The sequence below is a fragment of the Antechinus flavipes genome, chromosome X (genome assembly GCF_016432865.1).
Source record: "Antechinus flavipes isolate AdamAnt ecotype Samford, QLD, Australia chromosome X, AdamAnt_v2, whole genome shotgun sequence".
NCBI lineage: Eukaryota > Metazoa > Chordata > Mammalia > Dasyuromorphia > Dasyuridae > Antechinus > Antechinus flavipes.
Window position 1 is genome coordinate 60,941,803 of NC_067404.1, and position 21,037 is coordinate 60,962,839.

General features: G+C 34.4%; 1 protein-coding gene across 1 annotated transcript in view; it reads right to left on the bottom strand.

The window, feature by feature from the left end:
• Positions 1 to 21,037, bottom strand: part of BRWD3 (bromodomain and WD repeat domain containing 3) — a 115,412-nt gene that overhangs the window by 51,510 nt on the left and 42,865 nt on the right. Inside the window, exons 8-15 of the mRNA XM_051967762.1 lie at positions 20,347 to 20,387; positions 18,107 to 18,211; positions 15,304 to 15,454; positions 10,993 to 11,127; positions 9,048 to 9,176; positions 4,254 to 4,479; positions 2,547 to 2,714; positions 806 to 983 (exon numbers count right to left, since the gene is read on the bottom strand). Of these exons, the coding sequence (XP_051823722.1) occupies positions 806 to 983; positions 2,547 to 2,714; positions 4,254 to 4,479; positions 9,048 to 9,176; positions 10,993 to 11,127; positions 15,304 to 15,454; positions 18,107 to 18,211; positions 20,347 to 20,387 (1,133 nt within the window). The remainder of the gene's footprint in view (positions 1 to 805; positions 984 to 2,546; positions 2,715 to 4,253; positions 4,480 to 9,047; positions 9,177 to 10,992; positions 11,128 to 15,303; positions 15,455 to 18,106; positions 18,212 to 20,346; positions 20,388 to 21,037) is intronic.

Genomic DNA, 21,037 nt, shown 5'->3' on the forward strand with positions numbered 1-21,037 from the left:
TCCCTGTCAGTTACACTGCTGGTATCTACCCAGTGAGGTCACCTGCTCAAAACATATCCATCTAACTGGATAAATCTTGTACGTATTGTTGTTGCCATGTTTTCTCTCCTCCTTTAGGAGAGGGTCTGTTTTTTTCTTTATTTCTCCAACAGGGTATGTTATAGCTTACTGACAACATTATTAATGAAAGGAAGCTGCACTCAGATCAAATGTCATCATAATTCTTGGTCCCTGTGGAGATGATGAAACACACTTTCACTCATCTTAATAGAAAAGCACTGGACAAATAAAATGTCAGATGTGTGAGACAAATCAGGACATGACCAGGCATAAACCTGATCGAGGAAAGTACTAAAGTGCAATTATTGCTCTACTCACATAGTCAAGAATCCAAATTATCAATCACTTATATCCTGATAACTCATCTCTTCCATGCCCCCTCCTCCACGTAAACATGTAACACTGCTTGTGGCCAATTTACCCTGCAATCAATAATTCTATCAAAAAAACCTCTTATAAAAAGTCGTGGTAAAAGAATCGGTCATAATAGCATTTGGGGATTATCTGTAGATGGTTTCTTATATGAGACTTGTCATGTACCTAGACTTCACTTTCCAGCAAAGAACTTACTCAAAGAATAATTATGTGATATGGTATATAAATAAAAATAAATAGCAATCACTATTGCACGACTGTGGAATAAGAATCATTTCATGGATGTGACACAATAATGTGAGATTGATGCTTACCTTAAAAAAAAGTGAACTCAAAGCAAAGTGTGAAATGATTCTGACCTCTAACTTACCTACTAACACCAGGATGTAGCTCACTGACCACTACTCTTCGGTTCCATGACATGAAGTCCCTCTGAGGGGACAACTGACCATGAGAAGAACTAGGCATTTCTTCATCTTCTTCCATCTGTTGTTCAGTGGATCGGAATCCAGTATTTGAGGAAGAGTCCATATTTGGACTTCTCAGTACTGAAAAATCGGTAAAAAAATAACAGTTTTCCAAAAAAGTTCCCAATACATTTTAAAAGAGAACTAAAAATGAAATGAAGAATTGTAAGATGGTGTTGAGGAAGACATGGTGTGGAAAAGAAAAAAGACTGATGCATAACCCGCAGTATAAAGATGAATAAAAAGTGACAAGGAATTAGATTCTCTCTGTCTTTTTATCTCATAAGCAGACAATGTATTATAAACTAGGCGAGGGGAAATCTCCTCCCAAAATGTTCTGACCAATTGCAGTTAAGATTCTTTATGGAAGATACACTTGAGTCTTTCCCAGTGGATAAATGGATCTTTGAAACTCTAATACAAGGGAGGTCCAGTTGAAAAATATGGTGGATTTTGAGTTACACAAGCAAGATGCAAACTCCACCTCTGCTACTTACTATCTGTGTGACCTTGGGCAAATGAGTTGTTGCTGTAGAGCTACTGTGTATAAAATGAAGGGGCCAAACTACATGACTTAAAAGGTCCCTTTCCTTTCTAAATCAACGATTCTAAGATTTAACAAGTCATCAGGAATTGCTCCATGACTTCTAAATTAGAAAAAAGACAAAACAACTATTTGACAGCAGAGGATCATTGACCTTTGTTAGCTTTTACTAACATTTAACAAAACATTAAAGAGTGTGTTTCCTACATAAGATTAAAATATTAAGGAGGTACTAAATCAAGGATGTAATCCAAATTTTATAACTTAGGAAGAAAGGGACTTAGAAATGTTAGCACCTAATACTTGGCTTGATCCAGAAACAGAAAATATGTTTAGGTTTACAATTTTAAATGATCTAAAAAGTAAAGACAAAATCAAGACATGGGCCTAATATAGTATGAATCACCTCAAGTTAAATTATATTTTGTTATCTGGCCACAAGAAACCTAGATTAAATGATGTAGTCCCATTATGGCAGTACAGCAAAAAAACTAAAAATCTCTCTTAATATTTCCAATACGAAGCAGCACATGTTTTTAAAAAATGAGACTTTGCAGCTCATTCCTAACATTGAATGTATGCAAGTATCTATATGAACACAATACTTATGCCTCAAATACATTTCACATACTTTAGGGAAAATATACAATACATAATAACCACATGAGAGCAATTTTGTCACTTTCAGTCATTATGAATGTTCAACTTTTGCAAACATGGTTTTAAATATAAAAGCTTAAAACAATGCACCTGAAAACAAGAGGGTAGACACGCCTGAAATGCAGGTTTTTAAAGTCCTGCAGATCAAGGTGGAGGACAAATGTCCAAAAATTAAATTTTAAAATAGAATGCAGCTAATATTAGCCACGTTTTAAATCAGTAAACATTTAAGGATCTCTTTTATGCCAGACACTATTCTAAAATTTTCTAATATTCTAAATTTTTCTTGTACACATGTTTAAAAAAGCCAAAAAACAAAGGTATTATGTAAATAATTTCAAAATATTTTCAAGCGTAATAAAAACCCTCCATCTGGATTGACCTCACATAGGCAAATAATATGGCAAAAAGTATAAAACTTCAATGATAATGATACATACCTCCACTAAGAGAATATGGCCTATTAATATGAATAAATGAACTTCCTTCTTCATTCAACAGTCTTAGGTCCTGCTCTCTCTGCAGTTCCCTGATCATTCCATCAAGAACATGCTCATCTTGATCAATGGTCTGCTGACCAATCACCTGTTCTATCACTTCACCATCACCTTAATTAGAAAAAGAAGACGGAGGGGAAAAAAAAAAAAACCCACACGTAACATCAACAAAATAAGCATTCAACAAGTACTTCTTAAGCCACTAATTGATGCCGCTTGGTGTTTATAAGGCGTACAGGAAAAAAAAGTTAAGAATTCTGATCTCAAGAAACTACATTCTTGACATCATCTTAAAGAAAACAAATATAATTTTTAAAAACATCAGTTCAAGCTACCACATATAAAGTTCTTTTTAGGTGATTAATCAAAACGGAAATATTTTTAAAAAACTAGAAACATAGTACACACGAACTGTAATTAAAAATGCATATTTGTAGTGATTTTTTTTTTAAAAATCTGTTGGAAAAAAAAGCAACAAATTAGTAAAGTTCTCAAACAAGCAAACTTGATATATTATCTTCATTTCTCTCGTCTCCAAGAACATTCCATTAATTGTGTAAAAAGGAACATACTTTAAAATTCATTTTTACAAGGAAATGACAGAGTAAAGGAAATAATTAAGATTCTACTTAATAAAAGTCTGGTCATTATTTTGTATTTATTTTATGACTATTTGTGAAATACACTTAGGCCCTTTTGAAGATTTCCTTTTTATACCAAACGCTAGGAAACAACAATCAGCACTAAGGAAATTCTCCTTTTAGGGAATATCAAAAATTAAGATGTAGAAATATATTAAAAGCAGTATACACTTCTTTCTTCCTACCCATTCCCAAAGAAATCTGATAGAGGGATATCTGGGAAGGAAGTTGATTTGCTTCAATATGGAATTATAGAATCTAGCAAACACCTTTGTCTTCCAAATTACATGTCTGTCTCCCACTCTGAAAAACTAGAGAAATCCTTCAACATCATCATTTTCAGTCACAAGCTATGAAGAACAAATAGCCACTTTCGAAATGAGGATTAAGCATTATTTTTCTCTACTTACAACTTACAGGCCAAGAAAATGGAAATTTCCAACCAGGTGAAGCAGTGTGTAAAGGACTAAGCCTGGAGTCTGGATGACCCACGTTTCTATGTAGCCTCAGACACTGAGGTCAGGAAACCAATTTGACTTGTTCACCACTGCCTGGCTCAGTTTATTCATCTATAAAAAGGGGATAAGAGCACCTACCTTCCAGGGTTGTCTTGAGGTTCAAATGATATATAATCTTTGCAAAAGTTAAAGTGCTATATATAAATACTAGTTATATTTATTATAAACTCATGAAATGATACAGAAGCTCTATCAATAAGAACCAACATTTTCAACTATATTTGAAAGTAAATGCCACAGGGGACAGCACAAGTGTATGGTCAATGTTCTTAAGTAAGAAAGGCATTATAGTTGCCCTACCTTGAGAAAAAAAACAGTTTGTCCTGATGGCCCCAATCCCACATAAAAGATTCTTCTGCCAAGGCAAAGCAAGCCAGTAATGTACCACAGTGAGATCAGAGACAACGTAACACCATTAATACTGGCAGGGACTACTTTTGACCATGTCAGCAAGATAATGGATTTCCAATACAACTAAGGAGTTAACATACCATTAGCAACATATCCCAGTTGTGGTATGAGGTGCTGATCCTTGCAATGTTCCCGTCCTGGTACCAGCCTTTGGAATTCTGTAGGATGGGGGTTGCCATCCACATCCACCAAAAAGGGGGGAGGCATTAAATGAGGGGCTTGTTGAGTCTGTTCATCCAATACAAAGTTGTTAGCATCTCGAATGAGGGGTCGATAATCCGTATGGAAGAACATCTGATCTGGAATCTAGATAAGAGATTATTGGGCAATTAAAATATATCTCTCTCTGTGTGTGTATTTATGTATATGTATTACACATACACGCACACACATCTATCAGCACTTTATTTTCTTTTTGGAACTCTTTTGCATTCCAAACTAAGCATCTTTTCCATTTTCAGCACCTGAAACACACTGACCAATCAATCAACAAGTATTTATTAAGTGCCCAATATGTATAAAAAAGTGTTGCTCAAAACGCTGATGTGAAGCCAAAAAATCAAACAGTCCTTTCTTTCAAGAAGCTAACATCATCTTATGACAGGCAAGAAGCAAAGAAGAAAGAAAAAGGAAATGAGGGAGGAAGGAAGTAGGTAAAATGAGGGGCATAAAGACAGAAATCCTCAGGAGAGATTTCATGGAAAACATAACACCTGAGCGAGGGTTTCAAGTAAGCATAAGATTCTAAAAAGGAAAAGTGAAGTGCGAGTATATTTCAGGCCCACAAGACATTGGAGACAAATGTGGATTGTTACAGATGAGACCACTATTTTGGCTACACTGGAAAGTATAGGAAAGAAAGCAATGAAAATTTAACAAGATCAGAAAGACTGTTTATTAAAACCATAGTGAAGAGCTTTAAGAGAAGCAAAGAAACTCATATTCGATTCTAGAAGAAGCAACCATGTGATTTAACTGGGTAAGAAGTCATACTTCTGCTTTAAAAAAATCTAACGGGTATATGGAAAAGGCTGGATACATAAGGTCAGGAAAGCAATTAGAAGACCACTGTCAGAAAGCAGGGTAAGGGGCTGGCTATACCAGCTGATAGAGGGGACAGGCACAAGAAAAGGTAATATCCGGCAAGTGATTGCTTGTGTAGGCAAAGGGAACAATCAAGCAGAACAGCAACGTGTGGGAAACTAGGATAATGGAAAGGCCAGGCTGTACCACTGACACAATGGAGAAAAGTTCGAGAAAATTATGCATAGATGTTGGGAGCATATATAAAACTTTACTCTATGGTTTTAAATTTTTTTACTTTTTTTCTATATTCATTTAATAAGAATAAATGAACTCTATCAATGATTCTGTACTAGAAGTGGCACGTCTCAGTCAAATAAAGAGGACTATATAATTAACACATTTATTACTTGACTTCCATAGTAAAACAACCAATTTCTGGGGCCATACTTCAAAATGGGGGGCACAAGTCAGAGCAATCCAGAAAAAATGAACCAGGAATTAGGATGTTTAGGCAAAGAGAAGAATGAAGGCTGAGGGAGGTGCTTCGATGGTTTGTCTCTTGAAACATTTGTAGGACTATAATATCGAGTAAAGTAATGGTGCTTCACTTCCAAGATTGCAGGATTTAGAGCTGGAAGAGATTTTCAATATCATCAAGTACAACCTCATCCCCTCATGTTACATTTGAAGAAAAGGAGATGAGAGGTTGCAACCTTCCATTCTGTCCATCCTCAAAAGACCAAACTTCTACAAAAAGCTATCAACTCAAGGCCTTCACTTTCTGACTTTCTACAACCTCTTGCAATTGGGGTTCTGACTTAAAATTTAACAGAAACTACAGAATCCAACAACTTCTTAATTCCTTTTCTTAGACCTTTTGTTGAACTTCTTATAGCATGTGAAACGATTATTCCTCATGCCTCCTCCCCTCTTTGCTGGTTCTCTTATCTTGTTGATCCCTTCTTCTAGGCCATCTTTCTGAATTACCCTCTGTACCCTACTCCAGGATATACATCTATACTTCAGGATTCTGCTTGGGCCTTCTCGTCTCTTTTTGGGTCAACTTATCAGCTTTCATGAATTTAATTGTCATTTCACTGCAGATGACCAGCTCCAAATCCCACAGATATTTCACACTATTATGCACTATAAATCACAATTCTCAAACTTCACTGCATTTCTAATCATTTTGGTACATACCTTAGCTCAGAATATTATCAAGCTACCAAGTGAAATGAGCAGGACCAGGAGATCATTATATACTTGAACAACAACACTATATGATGATCAAGTCTGATGGACGTGGCCCTCTTCAACAATGAGATGAACCAAATCAGTTCCAATAGAGCAGTAATGAACTGAACCAGCTACATCCAGCAAAAGAACTCTGGGAGATGACTAGGAACCACTACGTAGAATCCCCAATCCCTCTATTTTTGTCTGCCTGCATTTTTGATTTCCGTCACAGGCTAATTGTATACTATTTCAAAGTTCGACTCTTTTTATACAGCAAATTAACTGTTTGGACATGTATACATATATTATATTTAACTTCTACTTTAACATATTTAACGTGTATTGGTCAACCTGCCATCTGGGGGAGGGAGGGAGGGGAAGGAGGGAAAAAGCTGGAAAAAAAGGTTTTGCAACTGTTAATGCTGAAAAATTACCCATGCATATACTTCTAAATAAAAAAGCTCTAATAATTAAAAAACAAAAACAAAAAAGTGTTCTCCAAATTTGCATTTCTACAATAAACAATGCTTGATGTTTCACTGTAAAATGAAATAAATTTTCATTATATTCTTTAAAAAAAAAAAAAAAAGAATATTATCAAGCCTCCTCGGGGTCACTCCTCACACCCAAACTTCTCATAGGCCAAATCTTGTGAACTCAAACGCATAAAAATCTTCCCCATCTTTATTGTTTTTTCTACTCACACAGCCACCATAATAGTTTAGGCTCTAAAGACCTCTTGCTTCTTAACCAGTATCTTTGTCTCTAATCATTCCCTTTGGGAATCTATCGTTCACAAAAATTATCAAATGGATATTCCTAATGCACAGACCTGCTTCAAAAGCTTCAGTGACTCCCTAGTGTCACAGAAATGAGAGAAACTAATTCCCTGGGCACTCAAAGCACTTCAAAAGCTGGTTTCCTTAGCTTTGATTTCTACCCTAATTTCACATATACCATCTTCTAATGACTACCCTCTATGCCTTTTGCAGATCTGGAATATGCTTCATCTTCACCTTCCCATCTTGGAATCCCAAGCTCCTTAGTCCCTCAGTTCAGCTCCACTGCCATTGCCACATACAAACTTACAAGATCTCCCCCTATGTGTAAGTACCTAACACCCCAATTACTTTGTGACTATTCAAAACTACAGAGTAGACCTCAAAAAGTAGAAATCGAATACACACAAAATTTAAAAGCAGACTCATATAAAAAAAGTAACAAAATGAAGTCTGAAAATGTGACCAATACATGTGCATTTTCATCTCTCATTAGGGAGTTTCAATGGATGAGTACAAAGGAACACCTTTATTTGAATATACATAACCATCAACAGTAAAGAATTTCCCAAAGCAGCTAGGTGGGATAATGCAGAGTGCTGGGCTGGGAGGCAGGAATAACCGAGTTTAAATCCAACCTCAGATACTTACTAGAGCTAAGTAACTTTGGAAAAGTCACTGAGCCATTGTTGCTATAGTTTCCTCATCTATAAGAAGAGGATCACAACAGCACCTGCCTCCAAGGTTTATTGTGAGCAACAAATGAGATAATATTTGTAAATAGCTTAAGTGTCTGGCACATAGCAGGTGCTACATAAATGCCTGTTTCCTTTGTACATGTTTCACATTTGCTTATCTAGATGCATCATTTTTTACTCTGTTACTATTTAAGCTCCCTGAGGATTAGCACTATTTTCATTTTTGTTCCTGTATTCCCAGTGGCTTCCTTCCTATCTAGTATTTTTTTCTATTGCTCTTTCATGAACCTGACCAGAGGGATCAAAAAAACTAGCATCTGACTGCAGCAGAACTGGAGGAAAATGTAATTGGGAAATGTTTAACAACATGATATCACATCAGGTTTTCATTTATTTTATTAATGTACCAATGACTGGTCTCTATTTCCATATAAGTTTGACACCACTGATCTAGGCAATAGACACTTTCTTCTTGTTGATCCAAAAGGATGCAGCTCAAAAGCTATAAATGAAAAGGTGAAGAATTAAGTACCATAGAAGAAAGAACTTTCTATCAATGGAATAGATTGCCTCACAAAGTATTAAATTCCCAGATACTCTAAAGTATTCAAAAAATCTTTGAATAATTAACTATAAGGGAGTACTAATTATAAAAGGGTTTACTGCATAGGGCAGGAGGTTAGACTATATAAGTGGGAACTATATATGGGGAAAATCGGGTCACTCAGAGCTGAAGTGACTTGCTCAAGTGGCAGAGCCAGGATTCAACTCCAGGAACATTCAACAGCAGGCTCACTAGCAGGTAAAAGAAATAATAATGCATATCTTTAAATGCACCAGCATATTTTCCTTAAGAAGAAAATTCAGCCAAAAGAGCACTATTGTATGCTAAATAAGGGGCAGGGGAGTCTACCAGATTCTTTTTCTCTCAGCAAGAAAATTCTTTCATCCACTTTTATGAATATACTGCCCCTAAAGCTTAGTATGGATTTCCATAGGGCGACTTCTTCATTCTGTATTTTATAAGCAACTCACAATTACCATGTGACATCCAAAAGGGCTCACCTAAAAAAAAAAAAGTATGAAGTAAACTCAAAAATATTTCCTGGACAAAAACAGAAGAAAAAACCCTAACCTTGTCATAATCTCTACTGCATCCAAAACCAAACAGCAGCAAATGCCCATGAGAATCTGTACATGCAAAATGTTGCCCATCTGGTGAGAATTTGCAATCAAACACAGCACCATGGCCTTGGCCTTCGATCTGAAACAAAGAAAAACAATCTGAGATGCATTTGAAAATGGTAATAACAACAGTTAACATATATGTATGCTAACTTATATGCCATACAATCGAGCTAAATGTATAACAATTTCCTCATTGGATTTTTTAAACCACCCTGGGAGGTCGGTGCTATTATGATTTTTATTTTACAGGTGACAAAAATTGAGGCAAACACATGTTAGGCAATGTCTCCAAGGTCACAAAGTTAGTAAATCCCTGAAAGTTGTATTTGAACTCAGATTTTCCTTACTCCAGACACACCATGCTGTAAATTAAGTTCTGAATAACCATTTGTTAATATGCTATTTGACTCATCAGCAATTCAATATGCTCTATTGATACCAATTTGGACATGGTTCTAAGTAAACGATAAATCACAGAACCGTACAATTTTAAAGTTGGAAACATCATTAAGTACAATGGCCTCATTTCAAATGAGAAAACCAAAGCTCAGCCACTCATGTGACCTAAATTGATATTGGTAGCAAACAACCTAGCCAGGATTCAAAGCCAGGTATGGATTCTAATTCCAAAACCAGTGTCTTTGCCTATAAAATCCCTGAGATTCAGGGTGGTTATTTGCCTATGGTCACAAACTGTTATCAAATGTCAAAGCTGGATTTCATACCCAGCTTGCTTCACTCTAGATGCAGCCAACAAATCTTTCAAGTCATAAAAATAATTTTTAAATAGAAATGTTTAAAATTTTCCTACATTTTATTCAAAATAAAAACCTTGTAAGAATTGATTATCATCAGAAGATCTCTGCTTGTCTGGTGTGGAAAGAGGAATTCCATCTGGGGTTTCTAAAAAGTTCTACTATAGATTTAAAAGAATAGGTGACTATGAAGAAAAGCTTAGAAAACTCTATGGATTTCATTTAGCACAAAGACATGACAACTAAATACAGAATGATCTCATGATCAATTCAAAAACAGTTTGCATTGTAATGTCCACAGATTTTTCCAAGTGCAACTGACTGGCATAAAGAGAATAATCACGCTCAATTTCCTCTCAGATGTATTCCAAATTTCCCTTTGAAAAGTAAATGATGCTAATCATCTCATTTATTACCATCTGTTGATAACATTATGATCTACTGGAAGGAAGTTATTTTTTTAAATAAAATAAATCACAAAATACCCAAATGAATTTCTGTCAACATTTATAGAGTATCTACTAAGTATAGTTTATTTATTTATATTCCAATGTATCTCAATGACTTGAAAAATCCCATCATGGATAGAAATCAAAATCTATCCTTTAGTGACCCATGCTGCGTAACTCTTGTTTTATACCTTCAAATTAATTCACCACAGGAGGTTCCTCCTTTTCTCATGAAGATGTATGTTTCAAATGACACATGGGCTACCAACTGGCTATTACTTTTATTATTATCCTTTCTTTTTTCTGGCCAGGCATTCATATATATTCAGGAAAAGACAGAAATACCTGACTTAGCATTTAAAAAAAAACTTTAGGGTAGAAATTAAGGGATTCTGAGAATATATCTTAGAAAGTTAAATATATAAATGTGCAATAAATAAAATGCTTATGTCCACAGAGGCAGTTTAAAAAAAATTATCTTCATAATCACATAAAAGGACAACTAAAATACTTAAGATTTTTTATTTTTTATTTCCCTGAAAATGCCCATAGGTCATTTGGAAATGTGGGCACATTATTACCATGTCATCTTCAATAGCCCTTTTATTATATGCATTACAAGAGAAATAAGAACACTAAGGTGATTTAAAACTCAGCTCTAAGATTAAACAACCCAAGCTTCTCTCACCATGTTAAAATAATTTCGAATTTTGGTTCCTCGGTCAAGATCCCAAATAAAAACGTTCCCATCATGACCTGCAGAAAGCATGATCCTTTGGTCAAACGGATGTGCTTCCAAAACGAACACTTCATCATCGTGTCCCTATGGTACAAACAGGGTTTAAGAAGAAATGTTACCATCTGCTTTTTGTCTTCCACCAAAGGCCCAGGAAGAGATTCATTCATAGTACGCACGGTGAACTGGCAACTGCAATGAGGCAATGCACACATACTCATTTTACACTTACATACTAATAAAAACCACAGAGACCTTTTACATGTCAGCAACTTTTGAGGAGAATCTTCAAAACTCAGAATATCAAATTGAAATGAAGAAATCAGACAATCCAAATAACTAGAAATCATGAAGAGAAGTCTTTGAACAGTGGGGCTGATGTTTCCCAGCCTCACTGTTTGCAGGGCCTCAGAAAATTGAACAAAGGTCTTTGAGTGACCATGGGCACACAGACAAAACCGTACTTTCATCTACATTTTTACACAAGCAGCTGCATGCTTTCACCAATAACTCAAAAATAAAAAAATAAATCAGTGAATATCACTACAACATATCCATTAGATGCTGCTATTTATTTTACTATTCCCTTTCTGGCCAAAAGGAACATTTATAACTGGTGGCTCAAAAGGCAAAGGGGAAGGGCAGGGCATCCCAAGTACCTTCTTTGGGGAAGACAGTTACATAAACCCCTTCCAAACATCTACAGCTGCCTAAAAACTATTTTGGTCAACTTGCAATACTTGCAAAAACAAAATAACAGAAATGGAGTACTTTTCCCTAACACTTTCTGGTTCATAGAATATTCTTCCATAGTCCTAATTTATAGAAAGAAAGAAAGGAAGGAAGGAAAGGAAGGAAAGGAAGGAAGGAAGGAAGGAAAGAGAGAGAGAAAGAAAGAAAGAAAGAAAGAGAGAAAGAAAGAAAGAAAGAAAGAGAGAAAGAGAGAAAGAGAGAAAGAAAAGAAAAGAAAAGAAAAGAAAAGAAAAGAAAAGAAAAGAAAAGAAAAGAAAAGAAAAGAAAAGAAAAGAAAAGAAAAGAAAAGAAAAGAAAAGAAAAGAAAAGAAAAGAAAAGAAAAGAAAAGAAAAGAAAAGAAAAGAAAAGAAAGTCTCATCAAGTGTATACAGAGAATCAGTCATTGAAGCCCAGATTCAGAGAGGGAACTGAATTCGGGTTTTTTCGATTTGAAATCTCATTCCACCATGTCAAGCTAACTGAGCTAATATCACTGTCACTACTTCAATGAATAGTCCACTATTAAAGCATGCAATGTGAACATGTATGGAAATACTGAATGGAAACACATGATAACTAAAATCTTTTTGATGAATATCATAATAATGGGTTCCAAATAACAAACTAGACTTAAGTCCCAACAAGTGTCCCCAAACTGGCTTCTCTAGGATTTGATCAAATTAGGACAATTATTAAAGTGCTGATTCACACATATATACTGGAAGAATAAAAGGAGGGAAAAATCAGAATTGACCTAGTACAAAAACACATAGCAGCTTTTACCTTCTACCTTCCTCAACTAGTTCCCCCAAATCCAAGTCAGAAACATTCCCAAATTTTCAAAACCATCTAAATCATTCCCATTCCCAAAAAAGATAATGGATCTTAGTGGTAAAAAGATGTACACATAAGACACCTCATTTCTCTTAAGCTGATAGAGAAAAACCATCTTGGTTTTGCCATATCTAGTTCTTCAAATGGCCAATTACTAGAAATGCATTAATATAATAAAATAACAATTAACAAAAGAATTTGGATATAGCATGGAGTACATAATACTGTACATATTAACATAATTCTGCCAATGTGACACACCACAGCTATTAAAAAACATTTCAAAAGTCAATCTGAAATAGTTAAAAGCTGTGAAAAGGCAGTTTTCAAAGGAAGAAATCCAGGCTATTAACCACATGGAAAAAAGTGTTTTGAATCACAACTAACTAGAAAAATGTGTACTTAAACAAGTCTGATTCTATCTGATATTCAGCACAAATTCAGCAAAGACGACAAAAGGGGAAAATGACAAATATTAAAGGGAGTGTGTGCAAACAGGCACACTAATACAGCTCTGGTAGAATGCCAACAAACCAGCTAATCTGGAAAGCATCTTGCAACATAGCAACAAAGTGCCTAAACTGTCTATAATCTTTGACCACACCATTACCAGGTTCACACCTCAAAGAAAGCAAAGAAAAAAGAAAAAGGTTCCATATGTACAAAAATATTTATGACACTTCTTTCTGTAATAGTCAAAAAAGTGAAAACTAAAAGGAGTCCAACTATTGCAGGATGACTAAGTTATAGCATATAACTATAATGGGATATAAACCTTAAGAAATGATGAAACTGACCAGTTTCAAAGGAAATTGGGAAGAACTTTATGAAGTGATGCAAACTTAAGTGAGCAGAACTAGTATATCTCATAAAATGATTCAATAATAAAGAAAAACTCCTTTTTAAAACTTTAGAACTCTGATAAATACAATCATGCATGAATCATGGTGCCAGAGGAATAAAACTGAAGGACAGAAATATGTCTTCTATTATCTGCCAGAAAGGGGATGAACATTAAATGTAAAATGAGACATTCATTTTTGGATGTAGCCACATTTGGGGCTTTGTTTCACAAAACTATACCTATTTGTTATGGGATCCTTATTAATTTTTAAAATTGTTCAAATTGGGAGAGGCTATTGGGAGGAACAGATAATAAATGTGTAAAAAAATAAAATGTACTACACTGGGGGGGGGGGGGGCAGGGTGAGAAAATATTTACTTGGAGGTAAAAAATAGAAAAGGGTAATCATTCATATCAGGCAAAAGCCTGGTTTTGACGAAAGGAAACTTCAAAACACTTTTAAGTTACAAGATCAAACTGTAATTTAATAGAAAGCCTATTTTGTAAATTTGGGAATATAATTTCTTTCTTTCTTTCTTCTTCTTTTTTTTTCCACAACTTAAAAAGTGAGGCAACTAACATGTATTTGCAAAGAAGTTTTTTGGTGATGGGTTATTTATACACAAGATTATTGCAGGTGCTTTGGGATAAAGGAAGGGTAAACGGTTTCTTAGTAAGGGGAAGACAAATGCTGATATTTATCAATACTCTGCTTTCAGAATGAAAGAATTTTAGACTTCCAATATCATCATTGTATTGCCATAGCTAGGATCCTCTATTCAGTTCCTCCCTTCTCCCATATCTCAGCCACTTGAATCTTTGGTATACTAACATCTCTGAAGGTGTAAGGATGATATTAAACAGAAGCTAAGTATTTTACTTAAAGATACTACAAAGTGAAGAGAACAACAAAACTCTTGACAGATACAGAGTCAACAAAACCAAATCCTAATCTGTACTTTCTGTTCAAGGAAATTATACCTGCTCTTTAGCAAAATTTACAGAAACCAAATAAGGAAAAAGACATCTATCAGGCTTATTTTTGAGATGTTTGAGCTTCAGTGAATAAAATATTCAAAGGCATGTGGGAAATACACAATGGATCCCAGAATGGTATCCTTCCTTAGAATCCTAAAAAGCTAAGGCCGTTTAATGTAGGAACCAGGAGGATGGTCCACCCTCAGAAGTCTGGAGCAGGAACTGGGAGGTGCAGGTTCCATTCTAGACTTGGCTACTGTGACTAACTTTCCAAGTCTATAAAGGGAGCCAATTGAAAAGAGATCCTTCTCCCAAGATGCCTTTCAACTCCAAAAGTCTTTGATTCTATGTGAAAGGTATTGGAATTAAGCAGTTAAGAAGCAAAGCTCAAAAACTCTCCACTCAAGAGTGTGATCTAACCCAGAGAAGAGCATCCTACTGCCAACCCTATTCTCAATCATGCAAAATATCTTGAGTTGTTCAAAAGACTCTGACATAGAATTTATAGCAATATCCTAATTGATATATCAGACCAAGAGACTAATTTTATATCCTGAATTAGGAAGAGGGGAAGAAAAGGCTATCAACACTTCTAGATATTAAAACCTTAGAAAGCACTATGTCCTCCAGGTAGCATCATAACTTTTCACTGGTTTTGAAAGGGTCATTGATTAAAAAGAAGCACCCACCTTCAACTTTTAGACAAGATCTCTCTTTTGAATGGATCAGGAAAGCAAAACAATTTGCCCCAGAGATCAAAAACTAGCAGTGAAGGTCATTCTTAGGCTTTGCAAGAATGAAATGAGTTCAAGAAAAGAAGCCTTACTTGAATCATGAGAATATTCAACCATTCCGAAAGGATAATAATACTCACAGTCAGATTATGAAGAAGCTGCCCTGTGCTGGAATTCCATACTTTCAAGAGGAAATTATTCACTGCTGTAATGACAGTGGCATCATATCGGTCCCAAGCCACCATAGTCACTTTTAATTTACTGACTTTGTCTTCACTGGGTAAGTTGTGCCTGAACAAAACAATGAATAAAGTTGGCAATGATGGTTTAAAAAAAAAATTAGAAACTCATGATAAAAGGCCTATGGAAAGATATGCACAATAAGCCCAAGCTGATGGGAGGTATAGATTTGTTCAGCTGTTCTAGAAAACAATTTAGATTTATATAAGCTAATACATGGTTAATATATTTTTGAAATTCAGAGAATTCAAATAAGAACATAAAAATATTTCTAGCAGGAACAGTTCTGATAACAAAAACTGTACCTAAGAATAGATAAGTAGCTAATCAAGCTGTGATGTATTAAGGCAATGGGATGATAAATATGAAGAATTCAGAATAACATGGGGAAAATTTAATGAAATGTTCAGAGTGAAGAAAACAGATAAAAAAGAATATATAGAATTATTACAACCCTGTAAATAAAGGCAATACTAAGAACAAACAGATACTAGTCAAATACAAAAGTCAATGTTAACACTAAACTATAAAAGTTAAAGACCTTTGTTTTTCTGTTAATAAAGTAAATTTTAGAGGAATATACTACGTGCATATGTACACATATATGCATGGAGGAAGGTGTTCTTTGTTTCTTAGGAAATATCTTGTTATGTCAAAATAAAACTCTATTCCAAAATCTGAAAGTAAAATAATAAAATATTCATAACCCTGTAAACTTAGTAAAAGAAAATGAAATTCACAAACCATGACAGAATTTAGGAAGCTACATGTATTTTTTTTTAACTCACGATGTTTAGAAAATACATAATTATAGAAAAGGGGGAAATGTATGCCTCAGACATAAAAAGCTGTAATCTAATAACCATGTTCATTATTTTCTTTTTCAAATACCATGAAATGCACAAAACAAAACAATATTAGCTACTAGCATATATGAATAAGAAATTTTGTTCCATCACCTTTCATTTCCTTCTACAAAATGTGAGGCATTACAAATAAAAGGGTGTAGGATATAGTGTATATCAAATTTACTAAGGTTTCTGACTTTATCTAATATATAATAGCTTTGTGAGTATGGCATGATTTGGTTAATAGGTTTAGAATAGCCTTTGGGGTCACATCCAAAATGCCATTCAAGGGGGGATTTACAATCCCAAAGAGGTCATTATTAAATATTACTATCAGTGAGTCAGGTGATGAAACAGAGAGCATACTCTTTAAATGAGAAGGTGGTAAGCCAAGTGAGGTTACTGACATCCTGAAACATGTGAACAATAATACTGTCTAATGTTAAATGTCCTACATTCAATAGTGACATCTATAAGATAGCCAGGAAACAAAAATAAACTCTAAAGAAACAAGATAGAAAATGAATGTTTAGATCTGATAAAGCAAGGAAAAGTGTAAGAGAGAATAACCAAGAAAGATCATGGGTCACAGTGGAATATAACCCGACTATAAATCAGCTATGGTCCACTGTTCTGAGTGTGCCAGTAGCAAAACATCAATTACTGCATGACTGAATGCTGACTCAACCAAGAAAGTTGTGTGCCACCTACAATAGATTTAAATGATTTCCAACTTAAATGATTTCCTAAACAATTTCTTTTTCTAACTTTTTGAAATATTCTTTTTGTAATCTTTTAAAATTCTGAGTTCTACATTTTCTTCCTTCCTTCATCCCTAATGGTAAACAATTTGATATAGGTTATACATATGACTCATGAGAACATATTTCCATCAGCCATGCTGTGAAACATACAGACCAAAAAAACCAAGAAAAAATAAAGAACAACATACTTTGATATGCACTTAGACTCTATCAGTTCTTTCTCTAGATGAGGATAGCATTTTTTTTTAAATCATAAGTCCTTTGAAATTTTCTTAGACCACTGTATTGTTGGGAATACCTAACTCATTCACAGTAGATCATCATATGATATTACAGGTTTTACTGGGTGTTAAAGGATATGCAGTTTCAGAATCCTTTGAGCATAGTTCCAAATTGCTCTCCAAAATGGTTGGAATACATTCCAACTTCACGAAGAGTGCATTCGTGTTTCAATTTTCCCAGAACACCACCAACATTTAGCAGTTCCGTTTCTATCACCTTAATCAATTTGATAGTGGGAAGTGGTGTCTTAAGTTGTTTAATCTATAATGGTTTAGAGCATTTTTTTGTCACAACTATTGAGAACTTTGTCTGAAAACTGCCTGTTCAAATCCTTTGAATTTTTACCAAGTGGGGAATGACTTGTATTCTTATAGATTTGACTCAGTTCCCTATATATTTCAGAAATGAAATCTTTATTAGACACGTGCTATAAAAAAATCTTCCTCCTAGCTTTCTGCTTTTCTGTTTAATTTTGGTTTCATTTGTTTTATTTTGGCAAAATCTCTTTTTATCTATTTTACATCTTATAATACTCTCTCTCATGTGGTCATAAATTGTTTCCTTATCCATAGATTTGATAGGTAAACTATTCATCACCCTCCTAATTTATTTATGGTATCACCCTTTATGCCTAAATCACCTACCCACTTTGATCTTATATTGGAATATTGTTTAAGATGCTGGTTTAAAAATAGTTTCTGCCATCCCATTTTCCCAATTTTCCCAAAAGTTGTTGTCAAATGAGTTCTGGTCCCAAAACCATTTTCAGTAACAGTGACATGTCAATATAATCAAACTTGGTGTCTTACCCTGTTGCTTTAGTCGTCATATCAAGCACCATTTTCTTCCATTCTTGTTGCTGATACTGCCAGATTTTTGCAGTTCCATCTCTACTTCCACTAACAAATTTCAAGCTACGGAACAAAAATTTTTTTTTAATTTAAAAAAATTCTCTAATAAAGAAGAATACTACCTTGTAGCTACATAGCTTGTCTAGATTTGAAAGATCATTTTCAAACCACCTTTCAGTTTCCTAATAAGGTTTGATATAGTCATGAAATCTCCAAATTTGAGTCCCAGTTGCATTTTATGTGGAATCAGTGCCCTTGGGAACTTTGGGAGTCTCTCTCAGCCTCACTTTTTTATAGCATGGGGATAACAAATATCCTAATTATCATATAAGGTGCCTATGTGAATTTTGTGAGAAATATATAAAGTAACTTCAAAAGAATAAGTATTCTATTTTCATAAAACCTTGCCATTAAAAAAAAAGGGGGGGAGGGGCTACTAAAATTACTTGAGAGAATTTAAACTTAACAGAAAAGTCATCAATGAGAAAAAGACTACAGAATTAGTGTTTGCAGCCTTAGAAAACCACTCCAACAATGTTATAAATGCAACAGAAAACTTGAAAACATCAAATGTTTTAATATTAATTATGACTCTAAGTTAATAACTATGCTTAATAAATTTTTTTAAATACATTTTTCACACATACTAGTGTCAAATAAACATGAGAGTATAAGGTATTCTATCTGAGCAACCACCAATGAAAATATTAACATGCATAAAATATGACAGAGCTTATACTCATTTTAGGCAGCAAAATTTCATACCTTATCAAGATACTGAGGGTATAAACTTACAACATAACTAAATCCATTAATGATAAAGTGTTATGTATATGAGATTTACTATTTTCCATATGTGAATATAATTTCTCTAAGTACAGTTACTAAACAATGAAAATACAAAGTTGTTAAGAAATAAGCCAGGAATCAGTGATTAAAAATGATAATGATCAATCTGGGGCTCCAAGAAATATAAGAAAGTAGCTCTGTCCATTCCTCTGCAAAGTTAGAAGCCTCTGAGTGTGAATTGCTACACATCAAGCCACATCTGATCAAAATGGTGGTTAGTTTTGCTAAACTTTTTTCTCCCTTCTTTATTGTAAAAGTGGCTCTCTGGGAAGAAACAGAAACACACTGGTTTAAAAAAAAAAAAAAAAAGGATGGGAAAGCAAAAATATCAATGGAGAAAAAATGGCTTTTAAAGGAGGGGAGGAACGTCTAATAGGCAGATTTAAATGGCTAGGATGAGTAGAATAGATCAGTCCTGAATATTAATTTAGAGCTCCAGCAAGATTAGATTAAAGAATATTTACTGTATAGCCAGCCTTATTCAGATTTATAGGCAATAAATAACTCATTGCAATATTCCCTTTTTAACATAAGATATTATCAAATAATGAGTTGTAAAAACAAATGTCTTCAACATAAGACTCAAAGTCAATTAAAGGGTTTTGGCCTTTTTTCCGTCCCAGGTCCCATTTGCTTAATACAAGGAGTGGATATGGGAAAATGCACTGAATCCTTCCCTCATTTGATTAACTGTATTCTGGGAGAGGACACAAAAAGGCATACTCCCAATCAATGTCTTCAAGCAACTTAGGTCAGAACTCTCTCCAAGAACAGAGTCGTTTCAACAGATAAGAGCACAAGGAGGCAAACAGAAAAATGCCAAAAGTAGAGTACACAAGAAGGACTACAACCCAGCTGTCAAACTTCCTGCTTTAATGAAGTCAGCAGAACTCCGGGTTAAACCAAAAACGGATTCAAATAAATCCAAATACAAGATAACATACATAATGTAGACCTGTGGTTTTCTAAATCTCCCATGTGGAAGAACAGTCTGGATATGTGGGGAAAGGCAAAGGAACAAGTAAGGCAAAAGCCAAGAAGACCAAAGTATGCAGGCTTCTGAAAAAGTTTAAGAAGCCCAATGAGAAAACACACAGGAGGACAGTGCTTAAAGAGAGAGAACAGAAACATGGTCTACATGTCTAGCCACAAAGACTAAGAGAATGAGATGGCAGTCACAGAAAGTTGGAAGGGAGCTGAGTGGTACTGTGTTTGTACTGTGGGTGAAGAAGGAAAGGCACTAAATTACAAAGGTAAACAGATTTTAAAAGAATAAAGAAGCTGTCGCTCCACCAAACAGATGTATGAGATAAGTCAAAATTACACTAAAATCTAGACCATGAGCTTACCTGTCTCCATTGTTACAAAACTGAACTGCAACAACTTTGTCCTAAGATATAAAACAAAACATCTTGATTACAAAGAATTCAATTTTCAAGCAATAAATACAAGGTGTGGGCTTTCTCTTTTCATATTCATATGGAAAACGGAGAAGGAAATTTTGATAAATGGAATCTTCAATCATTCTGGATTCCTAAAATTAAAAGTGGAATATTTCATTTCCTGAATCAGCAAATTAATAATTAAATGATTATCAGCATAAACCTAAGACAGCTCAAATAAAACCAAGATTTTTTTTCTTTCTCTGTTTAGCAGTAAACTAGAATCCAGGTAAACTGGGCAGTTCAGGATGAAAACTATACACATCATCTTTCTCCTAACACAATTCTAAGCTCATATGCCACCACAAATTAACTATATGTAAATGTAACTGTTTAGATGAAAATCTATAAATTTATGTTCTATTTTAGTAGGCAAATGAGTCACACCCTTGAGTTTCATTATACTGCAACAGAAGTATTTGACATTTAGTCTGTATTACATTTCAGGCACTATTTGAATGTATTTTAAAAATAATTAACCAAAAATTAATAAAGCAGCTCTCATTGTTTTTCTTCTTTGTGTCATAAGAAATTGTTCTCTGGGCAGTGAGAGGAAAATGAAAGAAAAAAATTGCAATAAAATTTTTTTAAATGATTA